The 18,812-nt window shown below is 43.6% G+C and overlaps 1 protein-coding gene across 1 annotated transcript in view; it reads left to right on the forward strand.

Annotated features, from left to right (window-relative positions):
* Cwh43 (cell wall biogenesis 43 C-terminal homolog) overlaps window positions 1-17,395 on the forward strand; it is a 41,013-nt gene extending 23,618 nt beyond the window's left edge. Inside the window, exons 13-16 of the mRNA XM_021645897.2 lie at window positions 1,034-1,178; window positions 5,210-5,271; window positions 7,795-7,950; window positions 14,841-17,395. Of these exons, the coding sequence (XP_021501572.1) occupies window positions 1,034-1,178; window positions 5,210-5,271; window positions 7,795-7,950; window positions 14,841-14,919 (442 nt within the window). The 3' untranslated portion in view covers window positions 14,920-17,395. The remainder of the gene's footprint in view (window positions 1-1,033; window positions 1,179-5,209; window positions 5,272-7,794; window positions 7,951-14,840) is intronic.
* The last annotated feature ends 1,417 nt before the right edge of the window (window positions 17,396-18,812 follow it).

The raw sequence follows: 18,812 nt of genomic DNA on the forward strand, positions 1-18,812 counted from the left end.
TGGTTTCCGTTTCTAGAAAGAGAACCCACAGGGAAAGGGCAGCCAGTCAGCATCAGCCCCAATGTCTGGCTGGGCCACACCTCCTCACATCACAGCTACTTGGGAAAGTCTCTAAGCCCCCGGCCAATCAGGACTGACCCTGTACCCCTTGGCCGGCTGCCCACCAATCAAGGTAAAGGTCACCTACTCATCCCAGGAATTTTCCTAACTGACCATCTATAAATAAGGCCTGTGAGTGGTGACCCCAGCATGCTGGAGTTCTGCAGAAAATGAACTCTCCCTGCTGTTTGCCTTCTTCGTGAGTTTGGGGTCTTCTCCTCAGCGAGATCTGGACCCTAACAACACCACTGCCATGCTTTCTTCCTTCCCTTGTGTGTTTATGTTCGTTCACAGTGTTGGAGAGTAAACAGAGAGGTCTTTGTGCACGCGAGGCAGGTGTGCACTGCTGAACGGCATCCCCGCACCTGCCATGACTTATTAACAGTGAGGAGTTGAGCAAATTCCGTATTTGGAATAGAAGCTCAAAGATTTGTTTTATGTTTTGACTATGCACGTGTGTGTGTGCCTGTGAGCTGCATGTGTAGATGAGTGTGGGGGCTCGAGGAGACCAGAAGAGTGTAACAGATGCCTTGATGCTGAAGTCAAAGGCGGTTGTGAGCTGGCTGGCATGGATGCTGGAAACCAAACTCCATTCCCCGACAAGAGCAGCAAGTACTCTTAAGTGCTAAGCCATCTTCAGCCCCAAAAGAGACTTTTAAATCAATTTGACTTGGTGGCTTCTGAAGAAAGGTTGTTCTTAGTCAAGAGTTTCTCAAGCCCAAGTTTGAAATGCTTTGTCTGTGTCTTGTTCATTATAAAAATTCAGACCTTTTCCCAACAGAAATCTCTCTGGCTTTGTCCCCTGTTTGAGGATATTTTGGGGAAGGGGGGAATTTGACTATCTGTTCTTTTTCAAACTTGTTATACATATAATCACATAGAATTTAATTGTTTTACATATAATGAAAAGGCTCCTTTTTCCTATTTTTTTTAGAGATGACCTCGACAGGAAGCTACAGGCGATTGCAGTTTCAAAACTGCTGAAAAACTGCTCAAACCAAGTGATATTTCTGGGCTATATCACTTCAGAGCCTGGTTCCAGAGATTACGTACAACTCACGGAGCACGGAAACGTGAAGGTAACACAAGGTTAATGTGACTTCTGATCTACTAAATCAAATGCTTCTTTATTCCTATACGCTTAAAAAAGCCCAACCCAAAAATTGTGTGTGTGTGTTTGTGTGTAATCAGAGGTCTGGAGCTGACGTCAAGTATCTTCCTCCGTTGTTTGTCACACTGTTTTGAGACAGGGTCTGTCTCCGAACCTGGAGCTCCCGGGATAGACCCTGGGATCAGCTTGCACCGCTTTCCCAGGGCTAGAATTACCAGCGTGTACCAACTTGTACAACTGGGTACCGACCGTAGCCAGATGCGTGCTGGGGATCTGAACCCAAGGTTGCGTGGCAGTCATGTTTCCAACTGAGTCACCTTCCCAGCACCCTGACAACTTAGTATATTCTGTACATAGCCTACTGCTTTAAAACAACAGAACACGCCGGTTTGCTCACTAACCTGTGCTGTGGACAGGGCTCAGTGGGGACAGCTCAGTTGTCCTTCATGCAGGGCCGTTAAGCTGCCTCTTCGGCACTATAGGATTTCCTGTGTGGAGGAGTCACAAGCAATGCTCTGGCTCAGGAGGATGGCTCCTGCTCCTGGGCTAACTGGCTTCCTCCCTCTTGGTGGCTGGGTTCCAGAGTGAGTAAACAAAGGGAGAGCCTGCATTGTCCTCCAGTACTTGACCTTCTAAGTGGCCCAGGGTCACTTCTGCTGTAATCATAATTCTTACCACATTCATCTGAAGGAACAGAAACCTCGCTGCTTGATTCAGAGAATGTTGAAGACATCTATCTAGTAAGGATACCACAGGCCCCGTAAGATATAATTGTAACTGTGCTTAGAAAATGAAATCTGCCACACTGTGAAAGTTAGTTATGAGGGGGTGAAGTGGAGCCAGGCACAGTGGCGCACGCCAGCACTCGGGGAGGCAGAGGCAGGCAGATCTTTGTGAGTTCGAGGCCAGCCTGGTCTACAAAGTAAGTCTAGGACAGTTAAGACTACACAGAGAAACCCTGTCTTAAAAAAACAAAACAAAACAAGACAAAACAAAACAAACAAAAAGTTGGAATATCAGAAAGAGTGGTTTCCAGGTTATGTAGGGTCTTACTGTACCATTTCAGGTCTAAAACACTTCAATTATTCAGTGTATCCTGATAAAATCAAGCATTCAGGAAATAATATACAAACCAAATACTGATCCATGCACCAGAATATGACCCATATTATTTGCTCTGTTTGATGAAGCTCAGTAGAAATTTCTCTCCTTTTTTGTTTTGAATCTCTTGTCTGGAGATGTGTCTGTAGAGAAGTGGCCAATTTTATCACTCTCACTGTCTTTAGGACGTAACATTGGGAAGGAGAAAGAGAGCATGGCATAAAGAGGGGTTTCGGTAGATGACAAAAACTCAAACAGTAGTGGTGAGAATGATAGAGAAGCATGTATAGAAGTCTTGGTGGAAGTCAGAACCAAACTGAAACGACACTCATTCTGTGTTGTCTGGAACTGTTCTTTCTCTAATGTGGCCCTACTCTATCAGGCCTGTGCTGCCATGGCCTCTGTCTCTCTGACAACCCCTGACCGTGGCCTCCACTCTCATGGTCTCCACTCCTGCAGTCTGATCACGCAGAACAACATCCATGTTCTATTTGGGAAGATAGAGAGAGAGCTAAAGAGGCTGCCCAGAGTGTGTGCAGGTTGCCTCTAAATGCAGACTCCGGGCTCTGCTGCTTTTATTTCTTTGACCGGAGTTCAGTCACATGGTCGTAGAGCAATCCATCTTGATGGCTATTTACACAGGGAGCTGGCTCTTTGGAAAGGGGGCAACACTGGGGACTGTGTTGACCTCTATATTCATGGACTAGGCAGAAATGGAGCCAATGGATTCCTTGTTTGGTGGTGATGGGAACATTTATTACAGAGAAGAACAGTGAAGAAAAACAGTATAGCAAAGAGGAGGAACTCAGCTTTGGGCTGAGTTTGAGGCATGTGCATGGCCCAGTGGAGCTACCCAAATGATGAGAGGATACATCATCTAGAATCCAGGAGCTTAATCAGGATCAGAGACAGGGATCAAGGATACAGGCAAACCTTCAGGCCACCTCCCTTGAGGAATTCGCGAAGTGCAGGAGAACACAGAAAGCTGCCTCTGTTACTCTAGTTTGTGTCACCGCAGTAGTTTATGAAGAAATCATTTGCTTGCCTCATAGTTTTAGAGGCTAGTGTTATAAGATTAGGCAACCCTAATCTCTTCAGCCTCCAGTGAAGGCCGTACCACAGCTTCATAACACAGTGGATGAAAGGTAAAAGGAAATGGCCCTAGGAAGGGAGAAGCAAGTACAGGGAGCAGCCTCATCTTATGATAGCTGCCTCTAGTCCAGTGAGATGTCACGACCTCTGTGAGACCAGAGCCAATCCCCTCTGGAGGAGGCACCCCCACGACTTAACCACTTTCACCTAGGCCCTGACCTATAGAGTTTGCACACTTCAACATGGCCATAGTGGAGTCCAAAGGTCCATCACATGAAGCCTTGGGGAATGTGTTTTAAATCACATTCAACTGATAGCTATTAGGTGAGGGAAAGGAGAGAACCAATGTCAGGAAAGAGCCTGGGGCAGCTCAAAAGAGTCAAAGGAAAACCGAGGGCCTGGAATCACTGGCTTCCCAGTCTCCCCTGTGAGAAATGGAGGTAACCTTGCTTTTCATTTGATCCGCTTTTAGTTTCCTGTATAATGGCTAAAAGCTGTTTGATTGGCAATACACTCTGATCTCGCTTTTCTATGAGGAAGTTAATTGATGTATAGAGGAATTTTAATCATATATGCTTGGATGAACAGGGTTTTCTCCTTAAGAAATGAGTAATTAAATTCTTTAGTCTTAAAATTTTACAGCATTGTATAAAATCCTAATGAACTGAAATAACAGTTAAACAGATTCATAGCCGATTGGCCCTGGTATCTATAGCTAAATGACTAAATGATTATCTCTTTCCCAAGGCAAACAGAACCTATTTATTTTATTTATTTGCTTTTTATAGTTATTAAACATTTTGAACTTAATTTCTAAGATTTATTTACACTTTCTTTTCTATGCAAATGGTGTATATAATATAAGCAATAACTGAGATTAACACCAAGGTGCATTTTATGTAGCAAATAAAATTTATAAATTGTGGCACATTTTTAGTAACATAAAGTGTATTCCAAGTTAAATTTTAATAGTTAAAATTTAGAGGTGGCAAGACCTAAGGTATATATATATAATTTATTTATAGGCTATTTAAAAAGAAGGAAGTGGAGATTTCTTCTTTCAGCCACAAAGCTCCATATTTATGGTTTTTTTTTTCCCAGTACATTATAGAAAAAAAAAAAATCCCTTCTCCTTCTCTGATGAAAAATGAGCCTGGTTTCAAGCCTTCAACATCAAAAGGCTCTTGATTGCTCCTGAATGTGCTTCTGTCCATGATTTGATTTAGTAAACACAGACCAAGCACCTGCCAAACACCAGGCTTTGAGCTAAGAAGCACCAGGCAGCTGAGGGTCTGTGGAGGTGAGCCCCTCTGCACAGACAGGCAAGGGAAAGAAAAGGAAGAAAGCCAGGCGTTTCTCATCCTTTCACTGCGCTTTTTCTAACACGCCACTGCGGCACGGGGGTGTAACTGGTGTCCAGAGCCTGGCTAGGAGGCCTGGAATGGGCATGGAGGCTCTCAGTTTGGCTGGGTGGGGGTGTGTGACAGATTTGGAGACCACGGGGTAACTGCCAACTTACCCATGCGTCTGTGTAGTCTCTGTGCTCCTGGCATCAGTTCAGAGATAGAGAGGGGCTTAGAAACCATTCAAAAACCGTCTAGAGTGAATGAATAATTAATGCTCGGAGGATCAGAAGGAGGGTGGAGAGAAAATAAGCTGTGCTCTAGTTCATCTTCCTTCCTTCTTTCTTTCCTTCCTTTCTTCCTTCTTTCGTTTTGTTTTTTTTTTCTATCTTTTTGGGCAATTCAAAATTCAAAATAGGACGTGGTTTTCTATATTTTAAGCATTCTCTCTGCTCTCCAATAGGATATTGACAGCTCAGATCGAGACAGATGGTGTGAGTACATCATGTATCGGGGCCTGATCAGGTGAGCACAAGCACTTAAAAAATAATCTGTGAATTCTAGAAGACAAAGTGTCACGGGAGCAACTAACATTTGCTGTTCTTTATAAATGTTGATTTTTATTTGGTTACACTAGTTAATAGTTTCAGCAGTTTAAGAAGGCAGAACTAGCTAAGCAAGTTTAGTGATATTATAAGGGCACTGTAAACTATTTAACACAACGCTGTTTAACCAATGCACGTAAGAATGGGACCATTGGAAGACCATCCTTGCGGATACAGGGAGCAGAGGTACAGAGGCCCTAACTAACACACGAGTGTTTGGTTTGAAGAGAGGTGACGCTAGGGAAGCTGCCGTATGTGTTGGGGTTGGGAGAGGAATGACATAGCAGGTGAGTATTGTCAGGGTATGTTGTGGGGAGGGAGGGAGCAGCTCTTTTAAGGTTCTATAGACTCTCATTAAGGACTCTGAATATAAGCATAATGGTGACCTTACTGGCCCTCGGAAAACTCACCTAGTTGGCTCATGAAGGAAGTTCCGGAAATCATTTAGGTGCTATGAAGGTCATTCTGGTTACAGCACTGGCTTAAAGACTAGATAAGAGGCCCAAGCAGAGAGCTGCAGGCCAGCTAGCCTGAGTACTGTGTCAGTGTTCCCAAAGAGCTGTGGCAGAACACGCTGCTTCGTAAAGTATTTCCTATCTAAGGCTGAGAACACTGTTTTATTCCCCTCTACATTCAGGTATTTGTTTGTCATAGGGTATCAGAAGTCTAGAGAACAAACCTCCGTGTGGACTGAAATAGGCATAACAGTTCCAAGTTGCAAAAATGATTAGTTATCAAGACATGGCATATTTATGATAACTGATGGCTCCGTGTGTGTGTGTGTGTGTGTGTGTGTTACAGCTTATGCATTGTCCCAGCCTGGTTGCCCTAGTGAAACACCATAGAATGAGTGTGGGTTGTTTAAATAAAAGCCATTTATATTCCCAAAGGGCAACGAAGGCAGCAAGGTTGGTGTCTGGGGAGGGCTTTCCCTTTGGATGGTACGTGGCGCCATCTTGTCCAGGGCTCACACGGCTTTTCCTTGGCACAGGCCTTTGAAGTCCTGTCTCTCAATCACCCCATTCACTGTCCTGCACTTAGTAGGCATTAATGATAATTGAACAACAGTGGAAGCCTCCCTGCTTCAGGGAGTTTTGTTTTTTGTTTTTTATTATTATTTTTTTTAATATAACCACATTCCTTATCTTCAAGGACTTTAGGAATATCTTTGAAGGTCAGGTCTATGAATCAGGCTAAAACTTTGATCTTAGAGATTCAGGAACTAAACAGCCCAGATTTGTCAGTGACTGCTTTGGAATTAGCCAGAGCTGCAACGCCTGAGCTTAGCCCAAAGCCCTAACCTGTGTGACAGCTCAGATCCCCCATTTGATCCAGCCACAGCTCTTGTCCCTCTTTGTCGTGGGAAGGTGGGCTGCCTCCACCCACCCTGGTTCTTCGTTTCTGTTTCTCTCTCACAGGGTTTTCTGATATCAGCATTAAGCCTTCCTGTCTGACCCCTTTCTTTCACATTTCCACTAGGCTCCCCACTCCCCCCTTCCCGTGGTGTGTACCCTACACAGCGGCCACCACATATGTCTGCCCCAACCCCTCTGATGGATTCCCGTTTCCCTCGTCTCCCTTCTGCATAGGAATATGAGTCCTCCAGGTGTGTGCAAGGATGGTTTTTTTTACATCCGAATCCCCTCTATCCCAAGTTCATTGCCTTTCACATTCCCCCTTCAGTCCTGGTGCAGGTGATTCCTGAAAAACCACCCGCTCCAAGCCTTTTTCTCTCTTGTCCCTTCCCCTACACTTACTCCCATATCTGTCTTGCTTGCTCCTTATCATCCAGTGTCTTGTTCCATTGTTACTTTTCAAAGAGGTACTTTGTGAGCATGCTCTGTGAGGCAGCAGTCTCTGCTAACCAGCACTCCTTCCTCCCTGGACTTTCCCGTGGGACTTATCTGTCACCAAGCCATAGATTTCATGCATACAGTCTTGTTCAGTTTGTCCCCCAGCTAGAACAAATGCTCAGTGGGAGCAAGGACTTCATTTTACTCCCTGTTCACACACACCCCAAACCTAAAATGAGATATTTGGATTTTTAAAGGTAAGAAAATTTAAGCATGTATTCCTGTCATTCTGAAGTAGTAACTGTTATTAACTCAAAACGTAATTATATGGGAAGCAGTTTGTGTGGACAGAACAGTCGTTCGAGCACAAAAGTAAAGCGAGGATTTCTAAGTGGAGTTAATTAAATCTGTATACATATTTCTTATTCATTTACCATGTTATGAAAATCCTGTATCTGTTAATATTTAGGGTAATAAATCAAGTTGGTTCTAATCATGATACACAGAGCCAAGTTAGAAATGGGAAGCTAGCTTAGTAACAGAAGGTGCTGGCCATTAGAGCCCACTGGATTTTGGTTGGGCCGTTGTTAAACTCATCAGAGTGTTTTTATAATGAGACTTTTTACAAACCATTTCTAATTCTTCTCCAGGTTAGGTTACGCAAGAATTTCTCATGCTGACCTGAGTGACTCTGAGATTCAGATGGCCAAATTCGGGATCCCCGATGATCCTGCCAATTACAGAGACAACCAGAAAGTGGTCATAGACCACAAAGGGGTTCCCGAGAACATTCACTTCAACCCCAGGTGAGTGAGTGCCTTTGCCCTGCGGGCAGATCATACAAGCTACCATATGCCCTTAGCTAGCCCACTTGTCACCTCCCGTGAGATCAAAATTGTCATAGAGTCTCAAGGCCCACTCCAAGTACAGAAAGCCATGATAAAAATTATAACCCATGGGTTGAAGTTATAATCTTTGCTTTCTGGAATGAAGAAATATGTTCTAGCCTGAGCCTCAGGGGAAATGTCCCATTGTTGTCATTATTACCACTATCACCACCACCATCATCACCATCATTGTCACCATCAAAACCACTGCTACCATCATCAGCATCACCATTATCACCACTGCTACTGCCACCGCCATTATCACCACCACCACCACCATCATCATCACTATCATCATCATCACCATCACTGTTAACATGACCATGACAGTGAGTATTCGAGTGTCCCCACATCTCAGCTCTGTTCCAGATTCTTTATGTGTTACCTCAGTTTTACTCATTGGGTTGTTAACTGCTGTTACCAACATTTTGCTGAGGAGGAAGTTCGGGCTGAGGAATACGACTTCATTAAGCTTACTAGTCATGACAGAGCTGTTGAGGAGGAAGGAGGCCCATTAGCACCATGGGGTTGCTGTGGTTTCTCACTGGCTGCACCTTCCATTCAGCCTGAGAGCATTTGAAAACTGCACTGCTTAATCTTGCCCCAGCTCGACTCATTAGGACTCCCTGTGACGACGCTTGGTCTTATCAGGTTATTCTAATGGGCGATTCATGCTGAGACTGTGGCGTGTGGTTAATTCCCTTACATTGCAAGAATTCTACCATGAACGAGATATCGAATTTCCTTTTGCTTAGTTTTTAATCGTGGTTATCTAAGAGATCTGTTTCTAGCCAAGCATATGATTTGATGCACGTGCTCTTTTCTCTGCCACGGTGGGTGGTGAGACAGGACTTTCACGTCAACCCAGACACTGAGGATGCCCTCGACATTATCATCACTGGGCGTTTCTACTTTACTAGCTCATAGCTGCAACAGTCCCTCAGACTCTGTCAGGGACAAAACTCCACTTCATCCCATCTGCGCCAGAGTGTCGTGATTAATGGAAGGAGAGGGGAACCCCAGCCTTGTGCTGTTACTGTGTTCCTCTCTTGCTGTGGAAGTGATGGTGGATTCGGTCTCTGTATTCTTGCCAGAGAAGACAGGGCTGCACAGCATTAGCCCAGGACAAGTCCAAACATCTAAGTGCAGTTCTTACTGAACAAGTATCACTTTCAGAACACGTGTCTTAGGGTTTCTATTGCTATGATGAGAAACAAGACCAAAAGCAAGTTGGGGAGGAAAGGGTTTATTCCATTTATGCTTCCACGTCCCAGTTCCTCATCAACAGAAATCAGGATATGAAGTCAGGGCAGGAACCTGGAGGCAGGAGCTGATGCAGAGGTCATGGTGTGTGTGTGTGTGTGTGTGTACTAGCTTGCTCTCTATGGCTTGTTCAGCCTGTTTTTTTTTTTTATAGAACCAGCATGGAGGTGGCCCCAACCACATTGGACTCCCTAGTTAAGAAAATGCCCTAAAAGTTTGCTTGTGAACCTTTTTTTTTGGGGGGGGGGGGGTTGTCTGTGTAGCCTTGGCTGTCCTGGACTCGCTTTGTAGACTAGGCTGGCCTACGAACTCACAGAGATCTGCTGCCTCTACCTCCCAGAGTGCTGGGATTACAGGCGTGTGCCACTGTGCCCAACTTGCTTGCAGCCCAATCTTATGGAGGCATTTTTCCAATTGAGGTTTGCATCCCTCAAAAGTCTCAAGTTCATACCAAGTTCACATAAAACTAGGCAGCATAGGGTCCATCTTTTTTTGCTGAATGAAATGACTTCCTAAATGGAAAAATAAAACTTTTGGACAAAAAAAAAATTTCTTTTTTTCTTCCTTCTTCATATACCAAGAGTGTGGCAAGACTCCCATCCCCCCAAACAAACTATTTTTGGCAAACCACAACTGCAGATTGAGCCAAGACAACTGTGGTTGAGCTAGATCTATTTCTTTGTTCAGTTACAAGGATGATGAAGGTGGTGGGGGGAGCCTGGTCTTTGTTATAAAATCCTGCTCCGGGCACTTAAGATACAGTCTCTCGGGTGCAGGAGAAATGGCTCAGAGGATAAGAGCACTGATTGCTCTTCCCAAAGGTCCTGAGTTCGATTCCCAGCAACCACATGGTGGCTCACAACCATCTAAACATGAAATCTGGTTCCCTCTTCTGGTGTGCAGGTGTACATGCTAACACACATTGCATAAGTAATAAATAAATCTTTAAAAAAAGAAAAAAAAAGATACAGTCTCTCAGTGGTCTTAAATAATTGTTGTGTCGTTATTAACTTTAGTTGCAATGCATTAGAGTGGTAGATACTTATCCTGTACACTGAAATCACATCCTACCTGTGTCTTCTGTCAGCTGTCAGCCTCAGGCAACCATTGTTACTATGCTCTCTGCTTCTGCAAGTATAACTTTTGAAGAGCTCTACATGCGAAAACACACTCTCTCATTCTCTCTCTCTCTCTCTCTCTCTCTCTCTCTCTCTCTCTCTCTCTCTCTCTCTCTCTCCTCCTTCCTTTCTTCTGAGGACCAAACAGGAGAAATCCAGACAAACACTCAGCCACCAAGCCATACCTCAAGTCCTTGTTTTGTTCTTTAATTTTTCTTTGAAACAGGGTCTCACTGTGCTGTTCAGGGTGACCTTGAACTTTCTATCTAATCTAGGCTGGTTTTGAACTGGCATACCCCCTGCCTCTGCTTCCCAAGTGCTGAGATGACAGCTGAGCCGCAGGTGTCTGGTCAGGTCACTGCTCATAGGGCCTCTCCGTTAACCCATGGTGCAGCAGAAGACGGAATTTTCTTCTCAGAGGCTGAATAATATTCCAGTGTATGTGTGGACACAGGTCAGCCTTTGTGTCATTCAGAACTCCTCAGCTGTCCTGTAGGCATAAGGTTATTGTGTAATTCAAATGCTTATTTCTGTACTCCCTAATATCTGGTTGCAATCCTTTGTTCTGAGAATCTCCTGTCTCAATGTTGTGTAAATTCTGCTCGCCAATTGTTCCCTGATATGCCAATAAAGCAGCTTACAGCCGATCACTAAGCAGGGAAGAGAATAGGGCTGGACGTCCTGTCAGCCAGGGGAGGAAGAGTTAGAAGAGGAAGTGAGGTGTCCTGTCCAGCAGGGGTTCAACAGGTTCCTAAGGAGGGGCGAAAAGAATGGGATAGGACAAGAGACACAAGGAATGAGAGCAAGTCTATAATCTGATCCAGCTCTCATTCATTTGAAATTTTTCACACAAATTTATGGGGAGAAGGCAGGGAGGGAAAATGTGTCAGCAAAGTAGTTTACAATAAAAGATAACAGGGTGGTTGATGATGCAGAATGCTGCAAGAATGTTTACTAAAAGAGATACTACAAGAATGTCAGCTCAGATATCTCAAAATGTCTAGCCTGACAAACAGATGTCTCATAAGTTCCAGAAACATAAATCTCTCACCCACGACCTTGTTGCAGCTGTCTGTAACTTTCCACTAGCTGGTCTTGGCTCCCAGCAGTGAGGGCGGTTCAGCGACAGGAGAGGTCCAAGAGACATCAGGAAGAGAGCTGGATCAAAAAAGCTGTAAAGTGCAAATATCTCTGGCACATACACTGTGAGGAAACCAGGTTAGTTTAGAAAGGTAAGAAAAGAGTATTAACTGCTCAGGTATTATGTTGTGAAGCTTATTGTTAAAATAACATAATAAAGTCTCAATTATTTGTGTGCTAGCTGGATTAAGAGAGAAACTAAGAAACAAATGTAGTTTTATAAAAAGAACTTTTAACACTCTCCTTGCTTTTTTTGAGATCGTTTGTCACTAGCCTGACGTTCACCCATTAGGCTAACCTGGCTGAACCAGCACTCCCATTCGGTCTGCCTGCCTCTGTCTCTCTAGTGCCTGGATTGCAAGAGCATGCCAACACACCTGGCTTTTAAAATGTGGGTCCCGGGAGTCAAATTCAGGTCTCCATGGTTACCCAGCAAGCGTCTTACTGACTGAGCAGCACCCTCTTAAATCCAACTTTTAAGTTAGCATACAAAGCGATGGGTTTCATCATGGCACTTTCAAATGTAAAATATCATCGTATTCTTACTCATTCTCTCCCCCACTGCCGTCCTCCAACCATCCTTCCCCCAGACAGTGTGATAGTCATGACACATGTATTTATCACCTCTCTTCCTTATCTTCCCATGCTCCTTAACATCTCTTCCTCCCCTCTCATGCTCCCCTTTATAGCTTTTATCACACACACACACACACAGACACTCACACCTGCACGCCCAACATACATTCCAGTCTGTATTCCACACATTAAACATGCGGTGCCTGTCTTTTTGAATCTGGCTTATTTTGTTATAACGTAATGATTTCCTGTTGCGTCTACTTTCTGAAGATGTTACAATTTTAGTTTTTCTCTGTGACTTCCATTGTGTGTATACACCACATTAAAAAAAAATCCACTCATAGGTTGATAGATACTGAGGTAGGTTCCGTTTCCCAGCTAATGCAAATAGCGAGGTAAGAAACGCATATGTGTAGGGGGTCCCTGTGGGTATGAATCCGGGAGTGGTATGGATGGGTCACATGCTAGTCCACTTTTAGCTTTTGGACTTTTAGCCTTTCCCCTACTGGCTGTCCACGTTTGCATTCCCTTCAGTAGAACAGGAGTGTCCTCCTTCCCCCACATCCTTCCTGGCCTTTATTGTCATTTGTTTTCCTGATGATGGTCATTCTGATTGGGGTAAGACAGAGTCTCCATGCAGTTTTAATTTTTCACTTCCCCTATGAGGGTATTGAATACTCTCCCAAATATTTTACTGACTTTTTATGTTTCTTTGGGGAACTGTCTGTTCATTTAATCAGCTCAATTTATTGATTGGATGATTTTTTATTTCATTTGCAGTTGTTCCACGTATATAAGACATTAATTACTAGATTGATGTATAGCTGGATTTTTTTTCCAAATTCTGAAGGTTTTCTCTGTATTCTGGCAATGGTTTTATTTGTTCTGCAGAGCCTTTAAGTTTTATGCAGTTCCACTCTCTAGTTCCTCCGGTTATTTTCTGTACTGCTGGAGTGTCCTTGTCAGGAAGTCCCTGTCCCAGCCTTTACCTTCAAGTGTTTTATGTGTAATTTCCTCTAGCAATTTCGAAGTGTCATACTTGCATTCAGGTCTCCAGTAGATTCTGAATTGATTCTGAGGTAAACTGAGGCCCTGGTTTCATTCTTCCACACATGGAAATTCAGTTTTTTCTGGACCAGTTGTTGAAGAGACCATGTGTTTCCCAGTGTGTGTTTTTGAAATGTTGTTGAAAATTAAGCGGCTGAATCTGGGAGCAGTGGCACATGCCTGTACTGTAATCCTAGCACTCAGGGAGGCAGAGGCAGGCCAATCTCTGTGTGTTTGAGGCCAGGTTGGCCTACAAAATGGGTCTAGGACAGCCAAGGCTACACAGAGAAACCCTGTTCTAAAAAACAAAACAAAACTGAAACAAAAAAAAAATTAAGTGACTATAGCTGTGTAGGTTGATTTCTTGATCTTCTGTTCTATTCCACTGGTTTACAGGCCTGTTTCTGTGCCAATACTAAATAGTTTCTGGGGGAAAAAGAAAGAGAAAAAGGTAAAAAGATGGGGAGGGAGTGTGGAAGAAAAACAAAGAATAAATGAACACAAAAAGAAAAAGATTAAAGATTGCCTGATAATGAAAAAAATGTGCAAACAAAATTAAATGAGTACATGAAAGGAACTAACAAATAAACATTTATTAATTTTATTTTATGTGCAACTGTTTTGCCTGCTGTCTTAAGGGTTTTATTGCTGTGAAGAGACACCATGACCTAGGCAACCCTTATAAGGGAAAACATTTAATTGGGGCTGGTGTACTGTTTCAGAGGTTTAGCCTATTATCATGGTGGGAAGCACGCAGGCAGACATGGTGCTGAAGAAGGAGCTGAGAGTTCTACATCTTGATCTGCAGGCAGCGAGGAGAGAGCGTGTCCATACTGAGGGTAGCTTGAGCACAGGAGACCTCAACGCCCACACCCACAGTGACACACTTCCTCCAACAAGATCACACCTACTCCAACAAGGTCCTCCTTCCTAACAGTGCCATTCCCTGTGTGCCAAGTATTCAAACACATTAGAATATGAGGGCCGCAGCTATTCAAGCCACCATACATACGTGTATGTGTGTGTGAACCAAGTGTATGCTTATTGTCTGCAGAAGTCAGGTGGGGGTACAGGGTCCTTTGGAACTGGAGTTATGTCACTGAACTAGAGTTAAGTATGGCTGTGAGTAAAGAGAGTCAATGCTCTCACTTGCTTTTAGCTCTCAGTACCTTGAGTATTACATCACATTGACCAAGGCTGTGTGGTTAGCTTCAAGGAAGCAAAGGAAACCTGCAGCAGATAAGCACTGTGGGCAATTCAGAAGCTCTGAGCCAAAACAGATTGTATATAGGTCCAAATGCATGTGGATAAACCTTCGGGGGCCTTGACCCCTTTGCCCATGGGGTAGATAGTATTTAAACCCTGGACTAGAAGAGAAAACTCATACATTTCCCCAGCAGCAATATCAACTGACAACCCCTGAACACTTGTGCTTTTGAAATGATCTTTCACCAGGGAAAGAGCTTTGGAGTCAAAATTTCAACCTGCCTTTCCCATAAATCCTTTGTAATTTCCGTTTCACTTGATTATCACTCTCAGTTTCATAAATTGATCTTTTTAGTGCTCATTTTGTGATAGGTAGACAAAAGTACGATAATTGAAGATTTCCCTGAGAACCCCCCTCCTCTCTGAATAGCTTTCCCATGCCAATTCTTTCTTTTTTAGATTTGGCTCTTACAAAGAAGGACACAATCATGAAAACAACCACCATTTTCACATGAATACACCGAAATACTTCATCTGAACCCTTTCATACAAAAAGTCGTCATCAACCAGGGGAAATGGGCAACAGCCCAAAGAAGAGTCGAATGGAAATGTCAGGATACACATGAAGAACCTAAAAAGTGTGACATCATGCTGTGGGAATTCCGTCAACTCATAAGCTATGCTGCTTAATAAAGGCATCTCTCTGACTTAATTGTTTCCAAAAATAAAAATAAAAATAGAGTGTGTGATAATATTAGAAAGTTAAGGTCAGGGCTGTAGTGGTAGCTCAGTGGTAGAGTGCTTGCCTGTTGTGCGTGGGGTCCTAGGTTCAATTCCCATCACTGCCAGAAAATAAAAGGGGCAGAGCAAGGGAAAAAAAGAGAAACAGCTGGTTTGTGACTATTTTAACAACTTGGGCTAGGGAGGATGGCTCAGTGGGTAAATCACCTGCTGTGCATGATGACCTGAGTGGGGATTCCCTGCCCCTCTGTAAAATACCAGCTGTGGCAGCACTCCTCCATAACCCCAGTGCTGGGAAGTGACAGAGAGAGACAGGTCCCTGGGGATTGCTCCCTGCTAATCCAGCCAGTCAGTGAGTCCCAAGCTTGGTGACAGACCTCGCAATAGAGAAAGATACCTGATGTCAACATCTAGCTGGCCTCCACAGGTATAGAACACACACACACACTGTACTGTATAGATAAAATGATTTTATATCTATCAATAATCTTAGTGAAAAGACAATATTTCTGCAGTGTTTTCAGATACACTCTCCAGCATACTGTCAAAGATGGCTGAGGATAAACCAACATCGACAGAAACAACACACAAGAAAAGCAGACCTAAAGAGGTTTCCAGTATGGGATTTACCAGGTCCAGACTATAAAGCAACCACAATCCCCAGGTTTAAGGACAAACCAAGCTTGGACATTTTGGCAAGAAACTGAAAGTGTAAAGACTGACCTAACATTGGAAAAGAGAGAAAAAGGAATTCCAGAACCCTTTAAAGAAATTACAACTGAAATAAGAAATTCACTGAAATGATTTGACATCGGAATAAGCAAATAGTTGAGGGAAATTTGTGAACCGGAAGATAGGCCAGAAAAACATAAAAACAAAACCCCACTGGGTCCAGAGGTGGAGAGACAGAAGGGCAAAACTCAGGCGCGCTGTTTAATGTCTCCACAGACGATACCCTGTGCTCTCTACAAGCTCTGCATATCAACCACTCGTTGGCGCCCTTGGATAGCAGTGTGCCCTGTTCAAGTCGAGCACACATCTCTAGCTACACAACGTCTGTGACACTAGTGTTACAAAATCTTCTTCACTCGTGTGCATTGTCCCAGCGGCTGCACCGATGCTGGATTCCAGGACAAAATAATGATCCTGGCGGTTTGAGCGTCCATGTGAAGGAGAGGTGGGGCCGCCCAATTTCTTTGGCTGCAGCCCCTATGTGGCACAGGTATTGCGCTGCTGTGGAGACGGAGAGTCCAGCCTCCGGTAAGCTGGGGGGCTGCTACCCTGGGAACCGATGGAGACTACCTTGGAGACAGTGGTACAGCGCTTGAGATCATCAGTAGGCCGCTACGATCTGGGGGCTCGGCACACTGTCGGAGTCTACGGAGATTAAATAATTTCTGTGGAAATCTGGACGTCTGGCTAATGAGAATGCCAAAGCCGGTGTTCTGTGGTAGAGTCCAGGACCATGCGTTGTTCTGGGATGGAATTCCTTCCCTTTGTAGAGAAGGGCAGCATGCAGCTCATTCCTGTTGGCTCTGCTTACGAGCAGAGCAAAACGCTATATAAATATTTCTCCAGTATTTTTTTCCATAATAGAAACTTCCTAATAATATCTCTGTAAACAGTTTCTAATACTTTTGGCACGTGTCCATTTTTTCTCTTCTTACAAAGTGCAGCTGGCTGACAAGATGTCGCAGTTGGCTTTATATTTTTCTTATATTTAAGATGAGCATTACACTTGTTTCTCTTTTTTTCCTGTTCTCATTTATTTTTTGATGTGCTCCTTTTAAAACTTCTATTTTTTACTCCTTTTTTTTCTATTGAAATAGAACACTAGTATATCTTTATGGAGTGGGTTCTCATAGTTTGATACAGGACTGCAATGCATGACAAACAAGCCAGGGGGAAAAGCACTTCTGTTACCTTGGATGTCAATTATTTTTATGTGCCAGGAATTTTTTTTATAGGGCAGTCATTTGGAAGTGATTGTAGATTGCTTTAACCAAGAGCTACAGGGTTGTGCTAGAGAAACCCAGGCCTGCGCTTCAGTGTATTTGGCTACTTTCTGCCTCCCTCACACTTCCTAACCTCTAATGACCACTGCTCCACTCCATCCTTCTGTATGACTGAAGTTATGGTTTTTATTAAATTATTATTTGACCGTTCATACATGTACATAATGCAGTCTGGTTATTCTCTTTCTCCAACTCTCTCCCCACTTTTACCCATGCCCCCGCACTGTCCCTTTTTCAGATTCATGGCTATTGGTTCTTTTTTGTGACACATCTAGTTCAACCGGGGCCATCAGTGTGACTTTGGAATATGATGCTGAATTTAAAAGGGAAGGTACTTACCTGCACTGTATTGAGGTACTGAATTTATCTTATTTTAATCATTTGGGCCAGGACAGTAGTTTTATTTTTTCCTTTCTTTCTGTGACTTCAGTTATTTAACTGTGTCTAGAAATAGTAAGTGGAGCCAGGTGTGGTGGCCCACGCTTGTAATCCCACCACTCAGGCAGGCAGAGGCAGGTGGATTTCTGTGAGTTTGAGGCCAGCCTGGTCTACAAAGTGAGTTCAGAACAGCCAAGGCTACACAGAGAAACCCTGCCCTGAAATAATACTAATAATACTAATAATAATGATGGCAAAATAAAGACATTGAAGAGGGCTGGGAGCTGGCTGTGGGGATGACTCATGAAACCTAGCCCTGGGGAGTCCAAGGCAAGAGAATTTGGAGTTTGAGGTTAGCCTGGGCCTCAGAGTAAGTTCCAGGTTAGCGTCCATCTTGGACTAGATAGGGAAATGAAGTGTCAAAATAACTACCAGAATAAAACATGAAATAATGAAAAAGAATAGGAAACACTTAGTCAAGCACTGACTGATGACACAAACAATCAGACATGTTTAACCCACTCTGCGCTCAGATTCTAGACGCAAGAGGCAAGTCAGTAGAGAATATTCCCATATTGGCCCTTCCATGGAGCTGGAAGAAAAAAAAAAAAAAACAAACACAGAAATTTTAGACTGAGCATGACAGCTGCTGGACATCCAGTCTGGCATTCCATCTTCCCTGTCACACTGCCTCCTACAAAACTAGCAGAGAAAAGATTTTCAGGGTCATCCTGAAGATATACATAGTTCACACTTACACACCATGAAAAGTGACGTTTTTAAACACCAATTGAGCCACTATTCAAAATCCCCCAACATCCAAAGAGGTCTCTAGTGTTGAATCTGGCTCACGGATATGTCAAACACATAGACGGTACCCAGCCCTGAGCTCTCTCTCCACCCTGTGGGGATAGAAGCTTGCCTTTCACCTACAGCCTATTCATTCCTTCCTTTACTGGTTGGTTAGAGTCCATTCTTCTCGCTCTCTCCTTTTCCTTTTCCTCAAACTTTGTTACCTCCTTAAGAGGCTAGGACTTTGTTTCTGGTACATTCTAAAAGGACAGACTCAAGATTTCCTGTGCGGCTGAGGACATTGGCTGACTGTTACTATGGAGGGACCACCTGGGTTGGGGTCCAACTCTGTTCTTGTTTTAGTTCTAGTGCCTTCTCTGAAAGAAGAAACCAGTGCTCTTCAAAACATTTTGACCTGTGAAGCTCTGTTAATTTTTTTTTTTTTAATGAGCAGAAACTCTCACCATTAGTATTAGTTTATAAATCCATGCGATTACATATAGTT

The sequence above is a fragment of the Meriones unguiculatus genome, chromosome 3 (genome assembly GCF_030254825.1).
Source record: "Meriones unguiculatus strain TT.TT164.6M chromosome 3, Bangor_MerUng_6.1, whole genome shotgun sequence".
NCBI classification, from domain to species: Eukaryota; Metazoa; Chordata; class Mammalia; order Rodentia; family Muridae; genus Meriones; species Meriones unguiculatus.